Genomic DNA, 22,525 nt, shown 5'->3' on the forward strand with positions numbered 1-22,525 from the left:
TCTTATATTACTATTGCTTTCTATTTTTATTTTTTATTCATACAAAAAATACAAAATTTACTGTTATGCAGACTACTGCATTATTGTAAAAATGGTATAAATATCAGTGCACTAGTGCAAGAATATCAGACTCCCCAGTTGACATGTATTGGACGTGTGGTGTGATTTGCTTACTCTTGAACATTGGTAAAAATCGAATATTTCCGCTGCTTTGAGTTCAATTTCAAGGTCATTTTCATCGTGAAACTAATCAAAATCAGAGTTTTTTTTTTCTCATTATGCACTGCGTGCTGCAGGATTTTTTTATGTGGTGCACACTGACCACACAGACCAATTCTCTCACATGTGAGCCTACCAGCTTTCTCCTGCTTGATTTGAAGCCGCTAGAATTATTATGTACTTGTAGAAATAGATTATTGCTAACACTTTGGGATGCTTCAAAAATAGGCAAGACAAGTACATGAGTGGAACTGGTCTGGCCAGCCTAGGATTAGCCAGTGTACATACTGCTATTTTCCCCTATTGTTATATCCTCAATACACTGTGCACCACACATTAGGATCAAACCCACTGGCTTTAGATAGGTAGTACAGATATAACCCAGAAATAATCTTTGAGATCAAGAAAGAGTTTACAGTGCAGAATAAGAAATAATGTTCAAAAGAGTCAAAGAAATATAAAAGATATGCACACAATTTACACAAAAAATATTAATTTTTCTAAAACCTTTCATAATTTGCATCATACATGAGAATATTCTAATTTTAGTCTTATATATGTTGTGAATAATTTCTTTTGCATATCACCATTCATCACCATTCATATGCAGTATCTGAAAGACATGTACAAATTTTATGATACAATACCTCTGAAAACAAGAGATTCACATTAACACATTTATGTGATCTTTGTGATAATCTGGTGTCTATAATTACTTTTGAATGTCTTATGTTTTCAAGATGTTATCACATAATCTACATTCAACAATGCTTCCACTTTCCAAAATGGTTAGGGCCAGATACTTTAAAAGTTACTGGATCTTGAAAAGGTCAGTCCATTTAGCCTCTTAAACTGCTCTTCTCATATTACCATGGCTTACTAGGTAACATTTACTTGACACACTGAGTGTCCATGTTTTAATTCCCAGCATGAGTGGAAATGTTGAGCATGCTTCCTTACACCTGTTATCCCTGTTTACTATGCAGAAAGTAGGTACCTGGGTTAGTTGACTGGTGTGGGGTCAAATCCTGGGGGACAAGATTGAAGGAGCCCAATGGAAATATGACCGTCTTCAATGATGCACCAACTTACTTGGGTTATTCTTGGTGGCTAACCCTCTGGGTTAAAAATTAAAACAAATTATCTTATCTTACCTCTTGAAAACTTGATTCAGAGACATATTACCTTATCAAGTCATGCTACAGTTGAATATATGATTACACTCAAATTGGCACTGCAAGGAAAGACCCTCTGATTTTTAGTTTATATTTTTGTCTTTGTAGAAAGAATTAGAGGTAAGACAGAGGAGGACTGCAGATGAACAGGGAGGCTTTAGAATGGGTAGGGAGATGTGTAGACCAAGTATTTACATTGAAGCATATAAGTAAACAATATTTAGATAAAGGTAGGAAAGTTTTCATTGCATTTATGGATTTAGAAAAGGCATATGATTGGGTGAATAGGGCAGAAATGTGGCAGATGCTGCAAGTGTATGGAATAAGTGGTAAGTTATTAAATGCTGTAAAGAGTTTTTATGAAGATAGTGAGGCTCAGGTTAGGGTGTGTAGGAGAGAGGTAGATTACTTTGTGTAATGTCACCATGGTTGTTTAACATATTAATAGATGGGGCTGTAAAAGAAGTAAATGTTAGGGTTTGGGGGGGTGAAGGGGTGGGATTAAATTATGTGGAATCAAATACAAAATTGGAGTTGATATGGTTACTTTTTGCTGATGATACCATGCTTTTGAGAGATTCTAAAGAATAGTTGCAAAGGTTAGTGGACAAGTTGGGGAGGGTGTGTAAAGGAAGAAAACTGAAGGTGAACACAGCTAAGAGTAAGGTAATGAGGGTATCAAACGAGTTAGGTAAAGAGAAATAGGATATTACATTGGAGGGAGGGAGTATGGAAGAAGAAAATGTGTTCAGATATCTGGAAGTAGACTTGTCAGTGGATGGTTTTATGAAGGATGGGTGTGAAACATGGGTTGTAAATGCTGCAGCAAGGAAGAGGCTGGAGGCAGTGGAGGTGTCACGTCTAAGGGCAATATGTGGTGTAAATATTATGCAGAGAATTCATAGCTTGGAAATTAGGAGGAGGCGTGGAGTTACTAAAAGTATTATTTAGAGAGCTGAAGAGGGGTTATTGAGGTGGTCTGGTCATTTAGAGAGGATGGATCAAAATAAGATTGACTTGGAGGGTGTATAAATCAGTAATGGAGGGGAGGAGGGATAGGGGTCAGCCTAGGAAAGGATGGAGGGAGGGGGTAAAAGAGGTCTTGTGTGCAAGGGGCTTGGACATGCAGCAGGCATGTGTGAGCATGTTAGATAGAAGTGAATGGAGATAAATGGATTTTGGGACCTGACAAGCTGTTGGAGTGTGAGCAGGGTAATATTTTATGAAGGATTCAGGGAAACCAGTTAGCTGGACTTGAGTCCTGGAGGTGGGATACTGGGTGTTGGAGTGACATCTAAACTGTCATATCTGGGTGTCCTGGCAAAGACAGTGAATATGTGTGAATGGCAAAAGTGTTGAATGATGGTGAAAGTGTTTCTTTTTGGGTCACACTGCTTCAGTGGGATATGGCTGATGTGTTGAAAAAATGTAAAAATAGCTTATATGGCAGACGATAGCTTTGCCAAACAAAGTGAGGTCACATAAAAATTTTTTATAAATATGATAATCTGTTTGCTCATTTTTTTAATACAGTCTCTCCCCTACTTAACCCTTTCAGGGTTTCGGCCGTACTAGTACGGCTTACGCCCCAGGGTTTTTGACGTACGTACTAGTACACCTAAATTCTAGCACCCTCAAATCTAGTGAGAGAAAGCTGGTAGACCTACATATGAAAGAATGGGTCTATGTGGTCAGTGTGCGCAGTATAAAAAAGTCCTGCAGCACACAGTGCGTAATGAGAAAAAAAAAACTTTGACCGTGTTTTTTGGATTAAAACAGCGACTTTGCACTGCATTTTTGTATGGTATTTATGGTTGTATTCTAGTTTTCCTGGTCTCATTTTATAGAATGGAAGACATATTACAGAAATTGAGATGGTTTTGACTGGTTTTACAATGAAAAGTACCTTGAAATTGAGCTCAAAGTAGCAGAAATGTTCGATTTTTACCAAAGTTCAAAAATAAACAAATCATGCCAAGCTTCCAATACACATCAACTGGGGAGTCTAATATTCTTTCACAAGTGCGCTGATATTATTTATACCATTCCTACACTAATGCAGTAGTCTGCATAACAGTAAATCTTCTATTTTTTGTAAGAAAAAAAATTCAAAGGGGAAAGCCAAAGAAATATAAGAGGGGCCTGGGGATGTGACTAACAAACAGAGAACTTGTTATTTTAGTGCCAGGAATGTCTTTCTTGTTTATTCTGGACCCTATTCGGAAATTGGCATCTTTTGAAGTTTGTGTGAAATTGACAAAATTGCTAAATTCTGACCACTTCATTGGATAGTTGAAATCGGTAAATGGGTGGTTTCTTGTACTCATTCGATAGAAAAATGGAGTTCTAGCAAAATAGTTATGATTTTTGTTGACTAGTACACTGGAATTGGCTGAAAAAAGAGCTCAAAGTGGGCAAAATCGCCGATGTGTAAACATCGTCGAGACCGTTAACTTCGCGAGAGCATAATTCCGTAAGGTTTCCATCAAATTTCATACTTTTGGTGTCATTATGATCGGGAAAATATTCTCTATCTTTTCATAAGAAAATTTTATTTTTTTTTTTTAAATTTGGGCGACCCTGAGAACAAGTCTCGGAGAGGGCCTGGCGACCCTGAAAGGGTTAAGAATAGGTTCGATTCTGAATGGTCATTCATAAGCACATTTGTTCATAAGTCCAATATATGTACATATACAGTATATGTGTACACAGGAAAAATACATATTGTACATTAGTAAACAAAAAAAGTTATAAATGAAATAATGTTTATAAAAAAGTTTGTAAATACGTAATACAGCCTCTCCTCACTTAATGACAGAGTTCCATTCTTGAGATCACGTCGTTACACGAATTCACCGCTAAGTGAGGAGCATACTATAATGGTAATGTTTATACAGTAGTGTACTGTATACTGAAATAAATAGAATAGAGGAAATCAGCTGTAATACACATTTAGGCATGAATACTGGTCAGAGATCCCGTCGTAAGTCTGAGGTGTCGGTAAACAAGTACGTCACTAAGTGAGGAGAGGCTGTATAAATTTAATAAAAAGATGGTGAGAAGGTGTTGGCCTAAATGTGGTAGCATCTGAAGTCGATGGCGCATTTAGGCTCCTGGTTAGACTCATTACCTTTGTCCACCATCTTGAAGAAGTGGTCTAGGGATGTCTGGGTGGTGGCCTTCTCTTAATAGATGAAACAGTAGCAGTGAATTGCATCATGAATAGCTGCTGAAACCTTGGTATATCGTTCCACATTTGGGTCCTGTGATTCAAACTATGACAGAGATTCTTCAAGCAAATGAAATCCCTCTGCCATCATTTTGTCTGGAAGTGCTCTACTTTCTTTATTATGTCCACTTTTCTTTCCAATGTGATGGCCTGGAGCTTCTTAGCACTACCACCTGCATCACCACTGCTTTTGTGCTTTACACCAGACATATTGGGGGTATAATAATCACAAATAACACTGAATTTGTGGAGAAAGCACAAGCACACGTATGAATGATGCCACTAGTTTAACTTATTATGTATTGTTTATGTCTCGTCGCTTCCCGCACTACACTGCCGCCATCACACAGTGGACTGAAAACAATCTTATGCCGAAATTTTCAACTTCAGGGCAAATTGTTCTTATTATCGAAAGTTCAGAACATGAATCTTCATATGTAGGGGAGTCTCCATACACTGGTCATCATCTACTGAGGAAGAGTGACCCAAAAAAGAAGCACTTTCACCATCAATTATACTATCCCTGTCTTGCCAGAGGCTCATAGATATGACAGTTCAGATGTCTCTCCCAACAGCAATAATATCTCTAACCCCTCCTTTAGAGTGCAGGCACTCTACTTCCCACCTTCAAGACTCAAGTCTTGCACATTATATAATGAATTAATTATAAATAATGTTAAATGAATTTAGGTTGATTTACCTATATTACTCTAGGCAGTCTTAAGCTATACTTGTACAGCCTCTCCTCACTTAATGATGGAGTTCCGATCCTAAGACCACGTCAGTAAACGAATTCGTCGCTGAGGAGCATACTATAATGGTGGTGGGTTTGTGTCAATCATCTCTGATGTTGTTTTAGTGTTACTTTTGCACCATTTATAACATTTCTGGTATGTTTTTAAATGTTTATACAGCATTGTACTGTATAAGGTAATAAACAGAATTGAGGAAATCAGCTCTAATATACATTATTTGGGTATGCATACTGGTCAGAGAGCCCATCGTAAGCCCAAGGCGTCGATAAATGAGTAAGTTGCTAAGTGAGGAGAGACTGTATTAGATAAAAATTATTCTTCTCAAGTCTAGGTAAGGTTGCTAAGCTAGTTATTGTGAAAATTAAAAATAACTGTACTGTATAATGTTTATGCTTGTGAATATGCTGCATCTATCATTCCCAAGTCAAATATTTTGAAAAATCTAATTTTAAGAGAGTTTCAGTCTATTTTACAAGCCAAGTTAAAGAGAAAAATATATACATTGGCTTTATTTCTAGTAAAAATATATCCTTATTTTCTACTAAGATATTTAGTGTACCGGTATATTAAGTACTTACCTTAATACCTCGTCTCTTTATCTCCTCTAGATTCAGATGGTCATGTCCAACAGACATTGTGCCAATAACTTTCAGGTTAGGTCCTATTAAAGAAAAAATAATTGATAATACTTAATACAGTTTACCAGCTTAATATGTAGTCTTCTGGTCTTCTCTATAAACAGCTTTTGCAATCATCTTATTACATTATTTTCCCTACCTTTCCTAGATGGAATATGACCAAACATTATATATCACCCAGAAACTGAACCAACAATCTCTTTTTGATAAGACAAACAAAATTAGCTGCTACACTCCAGAAATCGCTGACCCAGATCTTTACATAAATATATAATTCCATCCACTAAATTACAGAAACTCACAGTCCAGCTTGAGCATTCATTCCTATCAAACAATGAAAGAGGCATCTTGATGCTGAAGGATTCTTAATATAAGGAATTAGGGCTAATCTCCCCTTCCCTGGATTAAACCTGATTACCTCCTATTCCCCAGGTGTTATCATTGTCATCCTAATAGGTTTAGTGTTTCTCCTTAAATGTGCCAACATCCCTGTCAAAACAATTTTATAAGTGTCTATGTTATTAATATTTATAATTTATCTTCTGCATTTATAACAGGACAGGACACACATTTACCTAAAGGAACAACCTCACAGAATCATCTCCTAATATATTAATGAATTCTAAGACATCAAAGACTGGAGAACACAAAACACCTTCCAGGAAATTCCACATGCTGGTCTTTCTCCATAATAAAGAGGAGTCACCCTAACTTGCACTCATAAATAAGACTGTGTGGCAAGAATACTGATTATCCTAGAAAAATATATAGTACTGCAAAATTGAGAATACAAGAGGAAAGCTACAGCAAAAGAAAGACTTTAGCAAAATGAAAAAAAAAATATATAGCATTGTAGAATAGTAAAAATGAGTGTCACCGAGCTAAGCAGCAATCCAAGCAGTGGCGTATGGTAGTTACTGTCACAGGGTGTGCACTGTGCTACCATGCACAACCAGGGGACAGAAAAATTAGTTTCCCATTAGGATCCATGATTATACTGAGTGAGCTTAGTATTTATGATGAATTTACCATCTTAGGTGGGCATGCACCACTTGCCTAGCACACCAAGAATATACACCCCTGACTCCAAGCATTAGTCTACCAGGAATACAAAATGCCACTGTGAGAAACAAATACGTACTCTTCTCATCTTGCAGATTCCACTGACACTTAGCATACCGCTTAACAATTATTATACACTCTTATATTCTGTGTAATAAGAAAGTATGAAATGCATCACTTTACCTGCTGCATCCAGTACATCCTTATCAATCTTCTCAGTGACACAGCATAATATGGCATCTTTTCCGGAGATTTTCTTCAGTAGCTCATCACGTGGAATTGGGAAAGATTCATGCCATATATCTACTTCACATCTGTTAATACAAATGAACTTCATATATTTCATGGTGATCTTTGCTTATTAAATACAGTGGAACCTCCACTTGCGAGCGCATCCACATGCGAGTTTTTCCAAACAAGAGCAGTTGATCGGTTGATTTTTTGCTTCCATATGCGAGCGAAATTTCCATAAGCGAGCGGGCCTCAGGGGAGGTTCCTTGATGCTGGTGAGGGGCTCTTGCTCTTGATCTAGGGAATTGGATCTCATTTGTTTGTTGGACTGTCTTACTGAAACTTGGGCAATATATTATGGAAAGATGCTTCTTAATGTACACTAAAAATAAAAGAAATTGGACCATAAATAATGGAGTTCACCTTAGCGGTATTTTCGTATGGTTTTTATGGTTAAATTCTCATTTCTTTTGGTCTCATTTGATAGAATGGAAGATATATTACAGAAATAAATATGATTTTGATTGGTTTCATGATGAAAAGTACCTTGAAATTGAGCTCAAAGTAGCAGAAATGTTCGATTCTTTGGCGATATTCATTTCCAATATGCAGTCATAAATGGGTTGACATTATTTATACAATTATTACAATAATGTTATTTATATTGTTTATTATGTCAGATGAATTGTGATAGATAAATAAGCCATAGAGATGATATTGTCAAAATTATTCAAGAAGTATCTTGTCCTGTCTCCAAATTCTCATCCACCACCGACGCCGCCCATACCACTACATGAATGACATACAGTGGAACCTCAAAAATCGAACTTAATCTGTTCCAGGAGCTAGTTCTAAATTCGAAAAGTCTGAAATTCGAAGCAATATTTCCCATAAGAAATAATGGAAATACAATTAATCCGTTCCAGAAACCCAAAAATATTCACACAAAAAATACATTTTATAGAGATTAATTACAGTTTTACATACAACAAATACTATAGTTTTTAATTATGTATTACCTGGACCTGGAGTTTTACCTGGAGAGAGTTCCGGGGGTCAACGCCCCCACGGCCCGGTCTGTGACCAGGCCTTCTGGTGGATCAGAGCCTGATCAACCAGGCTGTTGCTGCTGGCTGCACGCAAACCAACATACGAGCCACAGCCCGGCTGGTCAGGAACCGACTTTAGGTGCTTGTCCAGTGCCAGCTTGAAGACTGCCAGGGGTCTGTTGGTAATCCCCCTCATGTATGCTGGGAGGCAGTTGAACAGTCTCGGGCCCCTGACACTTATTGTATGGTCTCTTAACGTGCTAGTGACACCCCTGCTTTTCATTGGGGAGATGTTGCATCGTAGTAATACATATAAAATAACATTTTTACTTACCTTTATTAAAGATTGGTGATGGCATCTGGAAGACTGGGAGGAGGAGAGAGGAAGTCGGGGTTAGTGTTTGGAAGGAGAATCCCCCTCCATGAGGACTTCAGGTAAAGCCCTCTCTGGGGTTACTTCCCTTCTCTGTCTTTTAATGCCACTAGGACCAGCTTGAGAGTCACTGGACCCCTGTCTCACAAAATAACTGTCCACAGTCCTCTGTTTCTGGTGCCTCTTTAACATTTCCCTAAAATGGGACATGGTTCTGTCACTGAACTTGTTGCAAAGATGGCTTGTTTCAGCTTGCTCAGGGTGGTACTTCTGCACAAACAAACATTTGGACATTATTCCACTTGGCACAAATCTCCTTAATCTTTTAAGAAGGCACCTCATCCACTCCCTATATTAACACCTTTCACAACATCAGCTTCCTTGATTTGTTCTTTCTTTGACAGGATAGAACCGATGGTCGACTTGTTTTTCCCATACATCCTGGCAAGCTCAACAAGTCTCACACCACTCTCATACTTCTGTATTATTTCCTTCTTCACATCTATGGTGTTTCTCACTTTCTTTACCACAGGGGTACCACTAGCAAGTTTCTTTGGGCCCATGGCAGCTTATTTCACAGTCCCACAAGCACTAAACACAACGAAATAATCGTAAAATGCGTGAATGAGAGTGCAGGTTAGTGTTCACTCAAGCATAAACAAAGCTAGACTGCTCACGGCGCCTGTGCGGGGACATGGACAGAGCGGGCCGGCAGACAGGTCCCGTACCCGGTGGTCCGAAAATAGGGGCGCGTTCAATAATAGGGACACAGTTTGTCCGAAAAAATGGTCCTATTTTCGAAACGTTCGATATGTGATACATTCGATTTTTGAGGTTCCACTGTATTTTATTCATTCTAGAGTATACAGTGGACCCCCGCATACCGTTGGCCTTACATAACGTTAAATCCGCATACCGATACATTTTATCGCTAAGATTTTGCCTCGCATACCGCTAAAAAACCCGCTCAACGCTGTTCGTCCGAGACGCGTCTAATGTGCGGCCTGAGCCAGCCTCACATGTTCCGCCGGTGGCATTGTTTACCAGCCAGCCTCCGTGGTAACATCCAAGCATACAATCGAAACATTTCGTATTATTACAGTGTTTTTGGTGATTTTATCTGCAAAATAAGTGACCATGGGCCCCAAGAAAGCTTCTAGTGCCAACCGTACAGCAATAAGGGTGAGAATTACTATAGAGATGAAGAAAGAGATCATTGATAAGTATGAAAGTGGAGTGCGTGTCTCTGAGCTGGCCAGGTTGTATAATAAACCCCAATCAACCATCGCTACTATTGTGGGCAACAAAACGGCAATCAAGGAAGCTGTTCTTGCCAAAGGTTCAACTGTGTTTTCGAAACAGAGATCGCAAGTGATGGAAGATGTTGAGAGACTTATTGGTATGGATAAATGAAAAACAGATAGCAGGAGATAGCATCTCTCAAGTGATCATAAGTGAAAAGGCTAGGAAGTTGCATGAGGATTTAATTAAAAAAATGCCTGCAACTAGTGATGATGTGAGTGAATTTAAGGCCAGCAAAGGTTGGTTTGAGAGATTTAAGAAGCGTAGTGGCATACATAGTGTGATAAGGCATAGTGAGGCTGCCAGTTCGGACCACAAAGCAGCTGAAAAATATGTGCAGGAATTCAAGGAGTACATAGACAGTGAAGGACTGAAACCTGAACAAGTGTTTAATTGTGATGAAACAGGCCTGTTTTGGAAGAAAATGCCAAGCAGGACCTACATTACTCAGGAGGAAAAGGCACTCCCAGGACATAAGCCAATGAAAGACAGGCTTACTCTGTTGATGTGTTCCAATGCTAGTGGTGATTGCAAAGTGAAGCCTTTATTAGTGTATCACTCAGAAACTCCCAGAGCGTTCAGGCAAAAGAATATCCTCAAGGCTAATTTGTGTGTGCTGTGGAGGGCAAACAGTAAGGCATGGGTCACTAGGGACTTTTTCTATGACTGGTTACACCATGCATTTGCCCCCAATGTGAAAGATTACCTAACTGAAAAGAAATTAGACCTTAAGTGCCTCCTGGTGTTAGACAATGCCCCTGGTCATCCTACAGACGTGGCAGAGCGACTTTATGGGGACTTGAGCTTCATTAAGGTGAAGTTTTTTCCTCCTAATACCACTCCTCTCCTGCAGCCCATGGACCAGCAGGTTATTGCAAACTTCAAAAAACTGTACACAAAAGCTCTGTTTGAAAGGTGCTTTGTAGTGACCTCAGAAACTCAATTGACTCTAAGAGAGTTTTGGAGAGAGCACTTTAATATCCTCAATTGTGTAAACCTTATAGGTAAGGCTTGGGAGGGAGTGACCAAGAGGACCTTGAACTCTGCTTGGAAGAAACTGTGGCCAGAATGTGTAGACCAAAGGGATTTTGAAGGGTTTCAGGCTAACCCTGAGAGGAGTATGCCAGTTGAGGAATCCATTGTGGCATTGGGAAAGTCCTTGGGGTTGGAGGTTAGTGGGGATGATGTGGAAGAGTTGGTGGAGGAGGACAATGAAGAACTAACCACTGATGAGCTGCTAGATCAACTTCAACAGCAAGAGGCCAGACCTGAGGAAACTGGTTCGGAGGAGGGGAGAGAGAAATTGAAGAAGTTGCCTACTGCAAAGATTAAGGAAATCTGTGCAATGTGGCTGAAAGTGCAAACCTTTATGGATGAAAATCACCCTCACACAGCTATTGCAAGCCGTGCTGGTGACTATTACACTGACAATGTTGTGAAACACTTTAGGGAAGTCATAAAGGAACGAGAGGTACAGGCCACTATGGACAGATATGTTGTGCGACGGAAGTCCAGTGACTCTGAAGCTGGTCCTAGTGGCATTAAAAGAAGAAGGGAAGTAACCCCAGAAAAGGACTTGACACCTCAAGTCTTAATGGAAGGGGATTCCCCTTCTAAACACTAAGACTCTCTCCTTCTCCCATCCCATCAATCATCACCAGATCTTCAATAAAGGTAAGTGTCATGTAATTGTGCATGCCTTTTTCAGTTTGTGTGTATTAAAATTAATATTTCATGTGGTAATTTTTTTTTTTTTCATACTTTGGGGTGTCTTGCACGGATTAATTTGATTTCCATTATTTCTTATGGGAAAAATTCATTCGCATAACGATAATTTCGCATAACAATGAGCTCTCAGGAACGGATTAATATCGTTATGCGGGGGTCCACTGTATATCAGGTTTCTATGTTATTTATATTGTTTATTATGTCATATTAGATGAATTGTGATAAATAAATAAACCATATAGATGATATTAGTGAAATATTGAAGTATCTTGTCGTGCCTCTCGAGAGCCGGGAATGGATTAATTGCATTTCAATTAATTTAAATGAGGAAAATTGACTCTGCAAACGAGCAAATCCAGATATGCGCAAGGTCACGAAACGGATTAAACTTGTGAGTGGAGGTTCCACTGTATATATTAGTATTGTGCAACATTAAGCTTCTAACAGAATGACCTATATTACTACTTTTTTTTGGAGAAATCAAAAGTTGTCTGCCAAACATAATAAGAATTGCTACAGAACAGGTGGGGGTTTGAATCCATGGCAAGTGAGTTATAAAACTCTAGGCCTGTGTGTGATCTGTGGGTTTTTTGTAATAGTGTTATTAAGATTTCTTCAGTCAAGAAATGCTATATTATACAGAGTGTTTAACTTATAATCACCTTAATTTGCAAAATTTTTCAACTTCACATAAGCAAAAAAAGATTTACTGTATAAAAACTAATTTGCCAAACATACTAAACATTGTTACAAAAACTCTGATAGATCACAAATATATTTTTGCAAAAATTTGTCGTATTTATTTTTACATTTATATAAAAATTATGATACAGGAGGACCCCAATTTAAGGCATTTTGCTAATACAGCAGTTTTCAGTTATACCCATTCTTCATTTAGTCAGACTTCCTACAATAAATATATTCACCACTCACTATAAGCTAAGGACGAAAATATTTTAAGTAATGTGTACTGTATATGCATTTTTTAGGCCTAGTTCTATTGTTCACTTAATATATGATAGTGTAAACATATTATCAGGCTTTTATATGTATTTGGAAGTGATAAAAGGTTATGTTTCACTTTACAGCAGTTGCCTTGAACCTAACCTGCTATATAAGTGGGACCCACCTGTACTGTAACAGTTTTACAAGTTCTTACAGGATGTGTAAGAACTGCCAGATTATCATAGCTAAGTTGGAAGTGAGCTCCAACAACTTTGCTGAACAAGAAATCATACGGGAGGCCTGGTTTCAAGATGGATTGTGAAGCCTGGTCTCAAGTTGGATTGTGAAGCCTGGTCTCAAACTGGATTGTGAAGCCTAGTCTCAAATTGGATTGTGAAGCCTGGTCTCAAATTTGATTGTGAAGCCTGGTCTCAAGTTGGATTGTGAAACCTGGTCTCAAATTGGATTGTGAAGCCTGGTCTCAAACTGGATTGTGAAGCCTGGTCTCAAATTGGATTGTGAAGCCTGGTCTCAAATTGGATTGTGAAGCCTGGTCTCAAACTGGATTGTGAAGCCTGGTCTCAAATTGGATTGCAAAGCCTGGTCTCAAACTGGATTGTGAAGCCTGGTCTCAAATTGGATTCTGTACCTGTACCAAAATAAAATTACTTACTAACTCTCATCCATTTTGTCTTCCTATCATTGGAAGGTGACCAAAATGAAAAAATTATGGACTCCATGCAATTTGTACATCCCATAAAGTTGGGATTGGAAAAACAGAGAGAGTGAAATTTTAATTATTATTATTGTTGTGGGGGAGCAATAAACCCATAGGGAAGGAAGGCATTCAGGCTCAATTCAGGGAACTAGAGCACAGATCCAATTTCCTAGATCAAGAGCCCCTCACCAGCATCAAGGTCAAGGGGAGATTTATTTGAAGGGCAGTTTTATAAATAAATAACAAAAAGGCACAATACCGTGACTGGAACGATACACAAATAACCCGCACATAAAAGAGAGAAGCTTACGACGACGTTTCGGTCCGACTTGGACCATTGACAAAGTCACACTGTGTGTGTGTGGCAGTTTTATATTTCATTTTCTACCAAGGGACCCCAAGGAAAATTCATCTAAAATGACAACTCATGTAATCTGCTGGCACATTCCTGTGGAATGTTTTTTTTTTTTTTAAATCAAAGAGTATGGAAATTGTTGTAAAAAAATATAACAAAAGTAATAAATATTGCTTATTAGTCTGTCTTTTATGCTCCCCCCCTCAAAAAAAAAAGAGATGAGCTTTCATTGTTTGTAAATTAAAGGAAAAATTATATAACTATACTGCATACACAAGCTATGAGTTAAATTTTGGAGCTTACTTATCATTTATGATGTCTAGAGCTTTTTGTGGTACATCTCTCCTGGTAATAAGTACTCTGGGTCTTGACATTGTAGTGGCTGATACAGAGATGGTTCTGAAAATCAAAAATGTAAGCAATGCTATTAATGGACATCGTTTTAGTTTATAAAACATATCTATCAAGAGCCTATAGACATTATTCTCTTCATATGGTCTTCTGAGCTGGTCTATATTCATTAGATTATGATATGTACATATTTCATAAAAAATACTCCATTTCCTCCAGATTATAATGCAATTTATTATTATCATTATGGATTATTATTATTATTATTATTATAATCAAGGGGGAAGCGCTAAACCCGGAGGATTATACAGCGCCTGGGGGGGGATGTGAAAGGCATTCAGGCTTAATTCGGGGAACTGGAGCACAGATCCAATTCCCTAAATCAAGAGCCCCTCACCAACATCAAGGAACCTTCCTTGAGGGGTATCATTATGGAACTAGGCAATTATAAATAGGTAGCACAGCACTTACCATATGGGGAATTGAAAGGATATCCTAGATTAAAACATCATATAATCTCACGTTTTGTATATTAGTGCTATGTATTAGTAATTTGTCATTACAGTATTTAAGTTGAAACACAAATTTATGATAGGGACTGTAATTATATATACTGGTAATGGACTTTCCACATGTACTATTAAATGTCAGTCAACTTCGTAAAAACTGTATCATTTAAAAATAAAGCATTATTATTGTTATGAAAGGACACAGGTGCATACACTTTAGGATATTTTTATTGGATGTGTATACGTCCTGGATGGGACCTTGGCTACTCCGCATGAAGTAACCATTTGGAGTGACCAAGGCCCCAGGAATTAAACACAAGCAAGTTTATTTAGGTATAGGTACACAGAAGTACAATTGTCATACATAGTAACATGTGCATAAAGAACCCCAATTTAAATAAGTCACTGTCTGACTTTTTTGGTTATCCTAGGTAACTTACACTATGTATGACAATTGTTGTTTATGTGTACCTGTACCTAAATCAACTTACATACCTAAGATAACCCAAAAGTCAGACAAAGTGACTTATTTCCATTGGGGTCCAATGATGTTGTAAATGTGTGTACCTTGTGTCCTCTCATCCACATCCAACAATATGAGCAGACTCTCTCCCCAGTGGCAGTAAGTCACTCTTGACATTTTTTTGGGTTATTCTATGTAATTACACATGTTACTTATGTATAATAATTTTTGTAATAGTATTTATGTGTACCTGTACCTAAATAAACTTACTTATTCTTCAATGACACTACTACCTGGCTTTGGCTGGAAATGAGATACCTCCAGAAGTTTGCATCAACAGCTGTAGACATAACTAAATGTAAACTTTGCTAGAGGGACTACTGTCATGCCCTGTGCCAATATGTGTTGGAATACAAGTGTTCAAGAAATGTTCAGGTATTTTATCCACAGTTACATTTTGTAAGGACCCCAATGGAAATCACAAGGACCCCAATGGAAATCACAAGGTCCCCAATGGAAATCACAAGGACCCCAATGGAAATCACAAGGACCCCAATGGAAATCACAAGGACCCCAATGGAAATCACAAGTTCCCCAATGGAAATCACAAGGACCCCAATGGAAATCACAAGGTCCCCAATGGAAATTGCAAGGACCCCAATGGAAATCACAAGGTCCCCAATAGAAATCACAAGGTCCCCAATGGAAATCACAAGGACCCCAATGGAAATCACAAGGTCCCCAATGGAAATCACAAGGACCATAGTGGAAATAAGATACTGATGTTTTTAGGTTATCCTACGTAAGTTAGGTTAGGTAAGATTCATCAGGAAACAGGACAAGTGTTTCCTGTCACAGGTCTTAGTCCAATGATGACCTGTCATTGGAGCTTTTGGTCATCTGACCGAGGCCTTCCGCTGGCTTACCAGTCCACCCCTTTAAAAATTTGGGTCATGGTTATAACCATTATTTGTTTATCCTAGGTAACTTACACATAGGTTAAACTAATTACCTAAATAAACTTATTAGCAATATTGGAATATAACTTAACTTTAGCTATTATAAATAACTCATGATCACAGATAACCATATTGTAATATTTTATGACTGAAATGATGCCTGTATAAACTCAGAACTATTGTTCACAATTCAGTCAATAAATTATTGTAGTTCATGACTACTGTAAATTTATTTAGCAAATACAAATGTTGGGGCCCAGTCCCTGGACCCCATTGTCTGTAACCCTATGATTACTATCCACAAGATGGATATGGACCAACTACCACCCATAGGATGTTAATGGGGTAACTACCACCCACAGGATGTTAATGGGGTAACTACCACCCACAGGATGTTAATGGGGTAACTACCACCCACAGGATGGATATGGGTTAACTACCAGCCATAGAATGGCTATGGGGTAACTACTGCCCATAGGATTTATTATTACAATCAGAACTAAGCACTAAACCCACAAGGGTCATAAAGCTGTCTTAGGATGTTAATGAAACAGATCACAAACAAACGGCTTGGTTGCCCATGGCTAACCAGCACCATTCTGAAATCCATTGACAAGAAACACCAATATGAAAAGCAATATAGACAGGGCTTAATACACAAAGATATTCTTAAACACTATTCATCAGTTCTCACCAAAGTAATAAAGAAAGCCAAACAACTATACTACTCCAGTAGATTCACAGACACTAGAGGAGATATAAAAAAGACCTGGAAAACACTCTCAGATTCTAGGGACCCACAAACTGAAAAAAAAACAAGAATATTGTCCTAACTAAACCTAATGAAACACCACTACATCCCACTGACACAGCTAACAAGATAAACGACTTCTTCTCAACCATAGGATCTAATCTCACCAATAAAATCCCACATACTAATGCCCATGCCGGGCTGACTACCTAGATGGGAATTTCCCAAATTCCTTCTAGTATCTTGCACCAACTGAGCCCTCGGAAGTCACCGAGATTATAAAGTCACTTAAAAACAACTCAGGGAATCTGTCTAATGTCCCACCATTACTGTACAAGCGAGCGGCCCATATCCTTTCGCATGCTATTTCATTACTTTTTAACAAGTCACTAGAAACTAGCACCTTCCCGAAACTACTCAAGATGGCAAGGGTTACACCAATACATAAAGGTGGTGACCCTACAGACTTAAACAACTATAGGCCAATATCAAACTTACCATTGCTATCCAAAATCTTTGAGAAACTCGTGCACAGGAGACTATATTCATTTATAACAGCACAAAACATACTCAACCCCTGCCAATTTGGATTTAGGAAAAATAAAAGCACTAATGATGCAATCATAAAAATGCTAGATCTGCTTTACACAGCATTGGAAAATAAGGAATATCCACTAGGAATTTTTATTGACCTAAGAAAAGCTTTTGACACAGTAGACCACGACATCCTACTCCACAAACTTGACCATTACGGTATAAGAGGCCATGCGCTTGCTTATTTCAAATTTTACCTTACTAATAGGTATCAGTATGTTACCATTAAAGACACAGCATCAACAACACGGCCACTTGATACTGGAGTTCCACAGGAAAGTGTCCTTGGTCCCCTGCTCTTCCTCATATACATCAATGATCTTCCAAACGTATCCCAACACCTGAAACCCATTCTCTTTGCTGACGACACGACTTATGTCATCTCTCACCCTAATCTTGCCACCCTCAACACCATTGTTAACGAGGAGCTGATCAAACTATCGACTTGGATGACAGCCAATAAACTTAAGCTTAACACTGACAAAGCCTACTATATTATGTTTGGTAGCAGAGCAGGATATGCACAAATTAACATTAAGATCGACAACACTCTAATTACCAGACATAATGAGGGCAAATTCCTAGGCCTATACCTTGACAACAACCTGAATTTCAGCACCCATATCCAACACATAACCAAAGAAGTATCCAAAACAGTTGGGATCCTCTCCAAGATACGATACTACGTGCCGCAAAATGCCCTTCTCACACTATACCACTCACTTATTTCTCCATACCTCACCTATGCTATTTGTGCTTGGGGATCAACTGCAGCAACACACCTAAAGCCAATAATAACCCAACAAAAAGCTGCAGTAAGAATAATCACTAAATCCCATCCCTGGCAACACACCCCCCCATTCTTCATAGATCTAAACTTACTCCCTGTTCAGTACATCCACACTTACTACTGTGCAATCTACATCTACAGGACCTTAAACTCCAATATCAACCTTGACCTAAAACGCTTTCTTGATAGTTGTGACAGAACCCACAGGCATAACACCAGACACAAACATCTCTACGACATTCCCCATGTCCGACTAAACCTTTACAAAAATTCAATGTATGTCAAAGGCCCTAAAATCTGGAACACCCTACCTGAGAACTCTAGAACTGCAGACACATTCATCACCTTCAAAACTACCATTAGAAAACATCTTATCTCCCTGATACACCCCGTCAACTAACTACACGAATACCACCTGGTGGTTCACACTTACACTCACTCACCCATTTGACCATAAACAGAAATATTAATCTCAATCTTAAAATAATGAATCCTATGATACTCCAATACTGAAACTATGTACTGTGCCAAAACAAAAGCATTCACATTGCTAAACTCACAAACTAGTATTTAGTCACTTAGCCATAATACCAACTTACCTCATAATTTGAAAAATTTTAAAATAAAGAATTAAACTAAGTCTGCCCGAAATGCCTAGCCATGCTAGGTGTTTTAGTGGTACACTCTGTAATCATTATTTTACTACATGTAAACCACACAACAACCAAATTCTGTAAATTCAACATTGTAATCTTTATAGAGAATAAACTTTGAATTTGAATTTGAATTTGAATGGGGTAACTACCACCCACAGGATGGCCATGGAGTGCATAATGGTTTCAAACTAGTCATGACTTTCTATTTTATTTTAATCGGGAGTAAGCAGTAAACCTATATGGGTCATATAGCACCTGGGAACGGGGGGGAGTGTTATTCATGTTCGATCCAAGGAAGGGGAGGATAAATCAAGTTCCTTGGATCAAGAGCCCCTACCCGGCATCAAGGAACCGGTGATGGGTTAATGGGGTTTAAAGCCTCTCTACTACACTGGGGTAATTAAGACTGCACGTAACTTTTTCACCAGACAAAAATACTTTTATCCCTAAAATAGAGATTAAACGCTGTGTATATACACAGAGAAATATACATCTCGGTGTATAAATATCCTAAGCAACTGGTAAGGGAATTTGTAACTACTTGTAAGTACTTTAGGGACTAACTACCAGGCCACACATAACTCCTATATCTATTACTTGAAATTTGTTTATATTCACCAAGTTCCTGGTTAAATCTGATGGCTTCCTGGTGTCAATTAATCTTCGTGTCACCCGCGGCACTTGAAGTACAATGTCAGCCTTTACCTTTTTAGATGATGTAGAGATGTCAGAATTAGAATCTTTGTGGAGGGTGTATGGTTAATGAGTGTCTTGGTCTTGAGCAAGGTGGTGAAGGTGCCTAGCCTGAGTGCCACATACACTGGCACCCCCAGCATCATATCTTAACACACGATAAAAATATTCAGCATGGCACTCCACCATCTACGTCATGGAGAGTGCAATCACGGACACTTCCAGTTGTACAATAAAAAGACAACTGTATACAATTACTACTTTAACAACTGCGTTAGCCAAATCCAATAATGGAATCTTTACATGTAGTAATAAGGTTGTGCAACATGCGACCTCATAAAAAAAAAAATGTATCCGTGAATGATTGAGTGTGCAGTCAGCTGTGTGTGTCCTGATCACACTTGTTATTGATGTGTGATCACATGTTGTTTACCCTGAGAGAATTTCCTCTACGTATAGCCCTGGAGAGTTTGTTTTAATAACTATTTTGTGGAATTATCATGACGCTCTAAACCCGTAGGGATTATACAGCGTCTAGGGGGTGTAAGTTTATTATGGTACAGGTAAAAATGAATACAGGTACACATGGATACAGGTACACAAATACAGGTACACATAAATATAGGTACACAAATACAGGTACACACATACAGGTACACACATACAGGTACACATGGATACAGGTACACAAATACAGGCACACATATAGGTACACAAATACAGGTACACACATACAGGTACACATAAATACAGGTACACAAATACAGGTACACAAATACAGGTACACAAATACAGGTACACAAATACAGGTACACAAATATAGATACACAAATACAGGTACACACATACAGGTACGCATGGATACAGGTACACAAATACAGGTACACAAATACAGGTACACAAATATAGATACACAAATACAGGTACACACATACAGGTACACATGGATACAGGTACACAAATACAGGCACAAATATAGGTACACAAATACAGGTACACACATACAGGTACACATAAATACAGGTACACAAATACAGGTACACAAATATAGGTACACAAATACAGGTACACATACAGGTACACATATACATGTACACATAAATACATGTGAAGCACCTAGAATGGAACAAGCTTATAAACGACAATGAGCATGGATTCATAGAAGGAAAATCCTGTGTCAGAAACCTTCTGGACTTTTATGAGAAGGTAACAGAAGACACGAGAGAGAGGGGTGGGTTGACTGCATTTTCCTGGTACGTGGCGAGGCATCACAGTGGGTGCCTGTGACGAGCGGGGTTCCACAGGGGTTGGTCCTAGAACCAGTGCTATTTTTGGTATATGTGAATAACATGACGGAAGGGATAGACTCAGAAGTGTCCCTGTTTGCAGATGATGTGAAGTTAATGGGGAGAATTTAATCAGATGAGGACCAGGCAGGATTACAAAGAGACCTGGGCAGGCTGGAAACTTGGTCCAGCAACTGGCTCCTCGGTTTTAACCCCGCCAAATGCAGTCATGAAGATCGGGGAAGGGCAAAGAAGGCCGCAGATAGAGTATAGGATAGGTGGCCAAAGACTGCAAACTTCACTCAAGGAGAAGGATCTTGGGGTGGGTAAAATACCGAGCACATCTCCTGAGGCGCACATCAACCAGATACCTGCTGCAGTACATGGGCGCCTGGCAAACCTGAGAATAGCGTTCCAATACCTCAATAACGAATCGTTCAGGACTCTATACACTGTGTACGTCAGACCCATATTGGAGTATGCCGCACCAGTCTGGAACCCACACCTGGTCAAACACGTCAAGAAATTAGAGAAAGTGAAAAGGTTTGTAACAAGGCTAGTTCCAGAGATCAAGGGAATGTCCTATGAAGAAAGGTTAATGGAAATCGGCTTGACAATAATGGAGGACAGGGGATATTAGGGAAGACATGATAACGACATACAAAATACTGAGAGGAATTGACAAGGTGGACAGAGAAAGGATGTTCCAGAGATGGTACACAAACAAGGAGTCACAATTGGAAGTTGAAGACTCAGATGAGTCAGAGAGATGTTAGGAAGTACTTTAGTCATAGAGTTATTAGGAAGTGAAACAGTCTGGCAAGTGACGAAGTGTAGGCAGGAACCATACATATTTTTAAGACGAGGTATGATTAAGCTGTGGAGCAGGGAGAGAGAGGACCTAGTAGCGACCAATGAAGAGGCGGGGCCAGGAGGTATGTCTTGACCTCTGAAACCACAAACAGGTGAGTACATAAATACAGGTACACACATGTACAGGTACACATAAATACAGGTGCACATTATATAGGCACACACAAATACAGGTACACAAATAAAGGTACACATAATTACAGGTACACATAAATACAGGTACACACAAATACAGGTACACACAAATACAGGTACACATAAATACAGATACACATAGTAACATAAATTATCACTGACTTATTTCCATTGGGGTCCTTGTAATATCTTATTATTTAAGGCATTCAGGGAACTGGAACATAGATCCAATTCCCTAGATCAAGAGCCCCTTACCAGCATCAAGGAGCCTCCCCCAAGGGGTATTTTATGGAATAAAATTTTAATTGTAGTCTATAGATGAAATGTGGCTTGAACTGTATCGGAGCATAAAACAAATTCCAACCACACAATAGAGCAAAAAACTAATGTAAAAGACCTGGGAGTGATAATGTCAGAGGATCTCACCTTCAAAGATCACAATACTGTATCAATCGCATCTACTAGAAAAATGACAGGATGTATAATGAGAACCTTCAAAACTAGGGATACCAAGCCCATGATGACACTCTTCAGGTCGCAGGTGTCTATACTAGATCTGTGCCTTGGATTTAATATATCATATACAGTGCATGAATCTGTCATAGTTGATGATCTTCTATCTGATCATTTCCCAAGACTCACAACTGTCAAACTTGATCACATCTCCAGCAATCAAAAAGCTAAAT

At 38.7% G+C, this 22,525-nt stretch overlaps 1 protein-coding gene across 3 annotated transcripts in view; it reads right to left on the reverse strand.

Annotated features, from left to right (window-relative positions):
- The window catches only part of LOC128697716 (glyoxylate reductase/hydroxypyruvate reductase), a 34,855-nt gene extending 15,024 nt beyond the window's left edge, over positions 1 to 19,831 (reverse strand). Inside the window, exons 1-4 of one of the 3 annotated variants that reach the window (XM_053789572.2) lie at positions 19,558 to 19,831; positions 14,083 to 14,178; positions 7,262 to 7,392; positions 5,957 to 6,039 (exon numbers count right to left, since the gene is read on the reverse strand). In XM_053789572.2, coding sequence (XP_053645547.1) covers positions 5,957 to 6,039; positions 7,262 to 7,392; positions 14,083 to 14,178; positions 19,558 to 19,691 — 444 coding nt within the window. In that variant the 5' untranslated portion in view covers positions 19,692 to 19,831. Of the gene's footprint in view, positions 1 to 5,956; positions 6,040 to 7,261; positions 7,393 to 14,082; positions 14,179 to 18,507; positions 18,582 to 19,470 lie in introns of those variants that run through there. The other 2 variants (XM_053789573.2, XM_070099735.1) reach the window with 2 other exon arrangements.
- Positions 19,832 to 22,525: the final 2,694 nt, after the last annotated feature.

The sequence above is a fragment of the Cherax quadricarinatus genome, chromosome 68 (assembly GCF_038502225.1).
Source record: "Cherax quadricarinatus isolate ZL_2023a chromosome 68, ASM3850222v1, whole genome shotgun sequence".
Classification (NCBI taxonomy): domain Eukaryota; kingdom Metazoa; phylum Arthropoda; class Malacostraca; order Decapoda; family Parastacidae; genus Cherax; species Cherax quadricarinatus.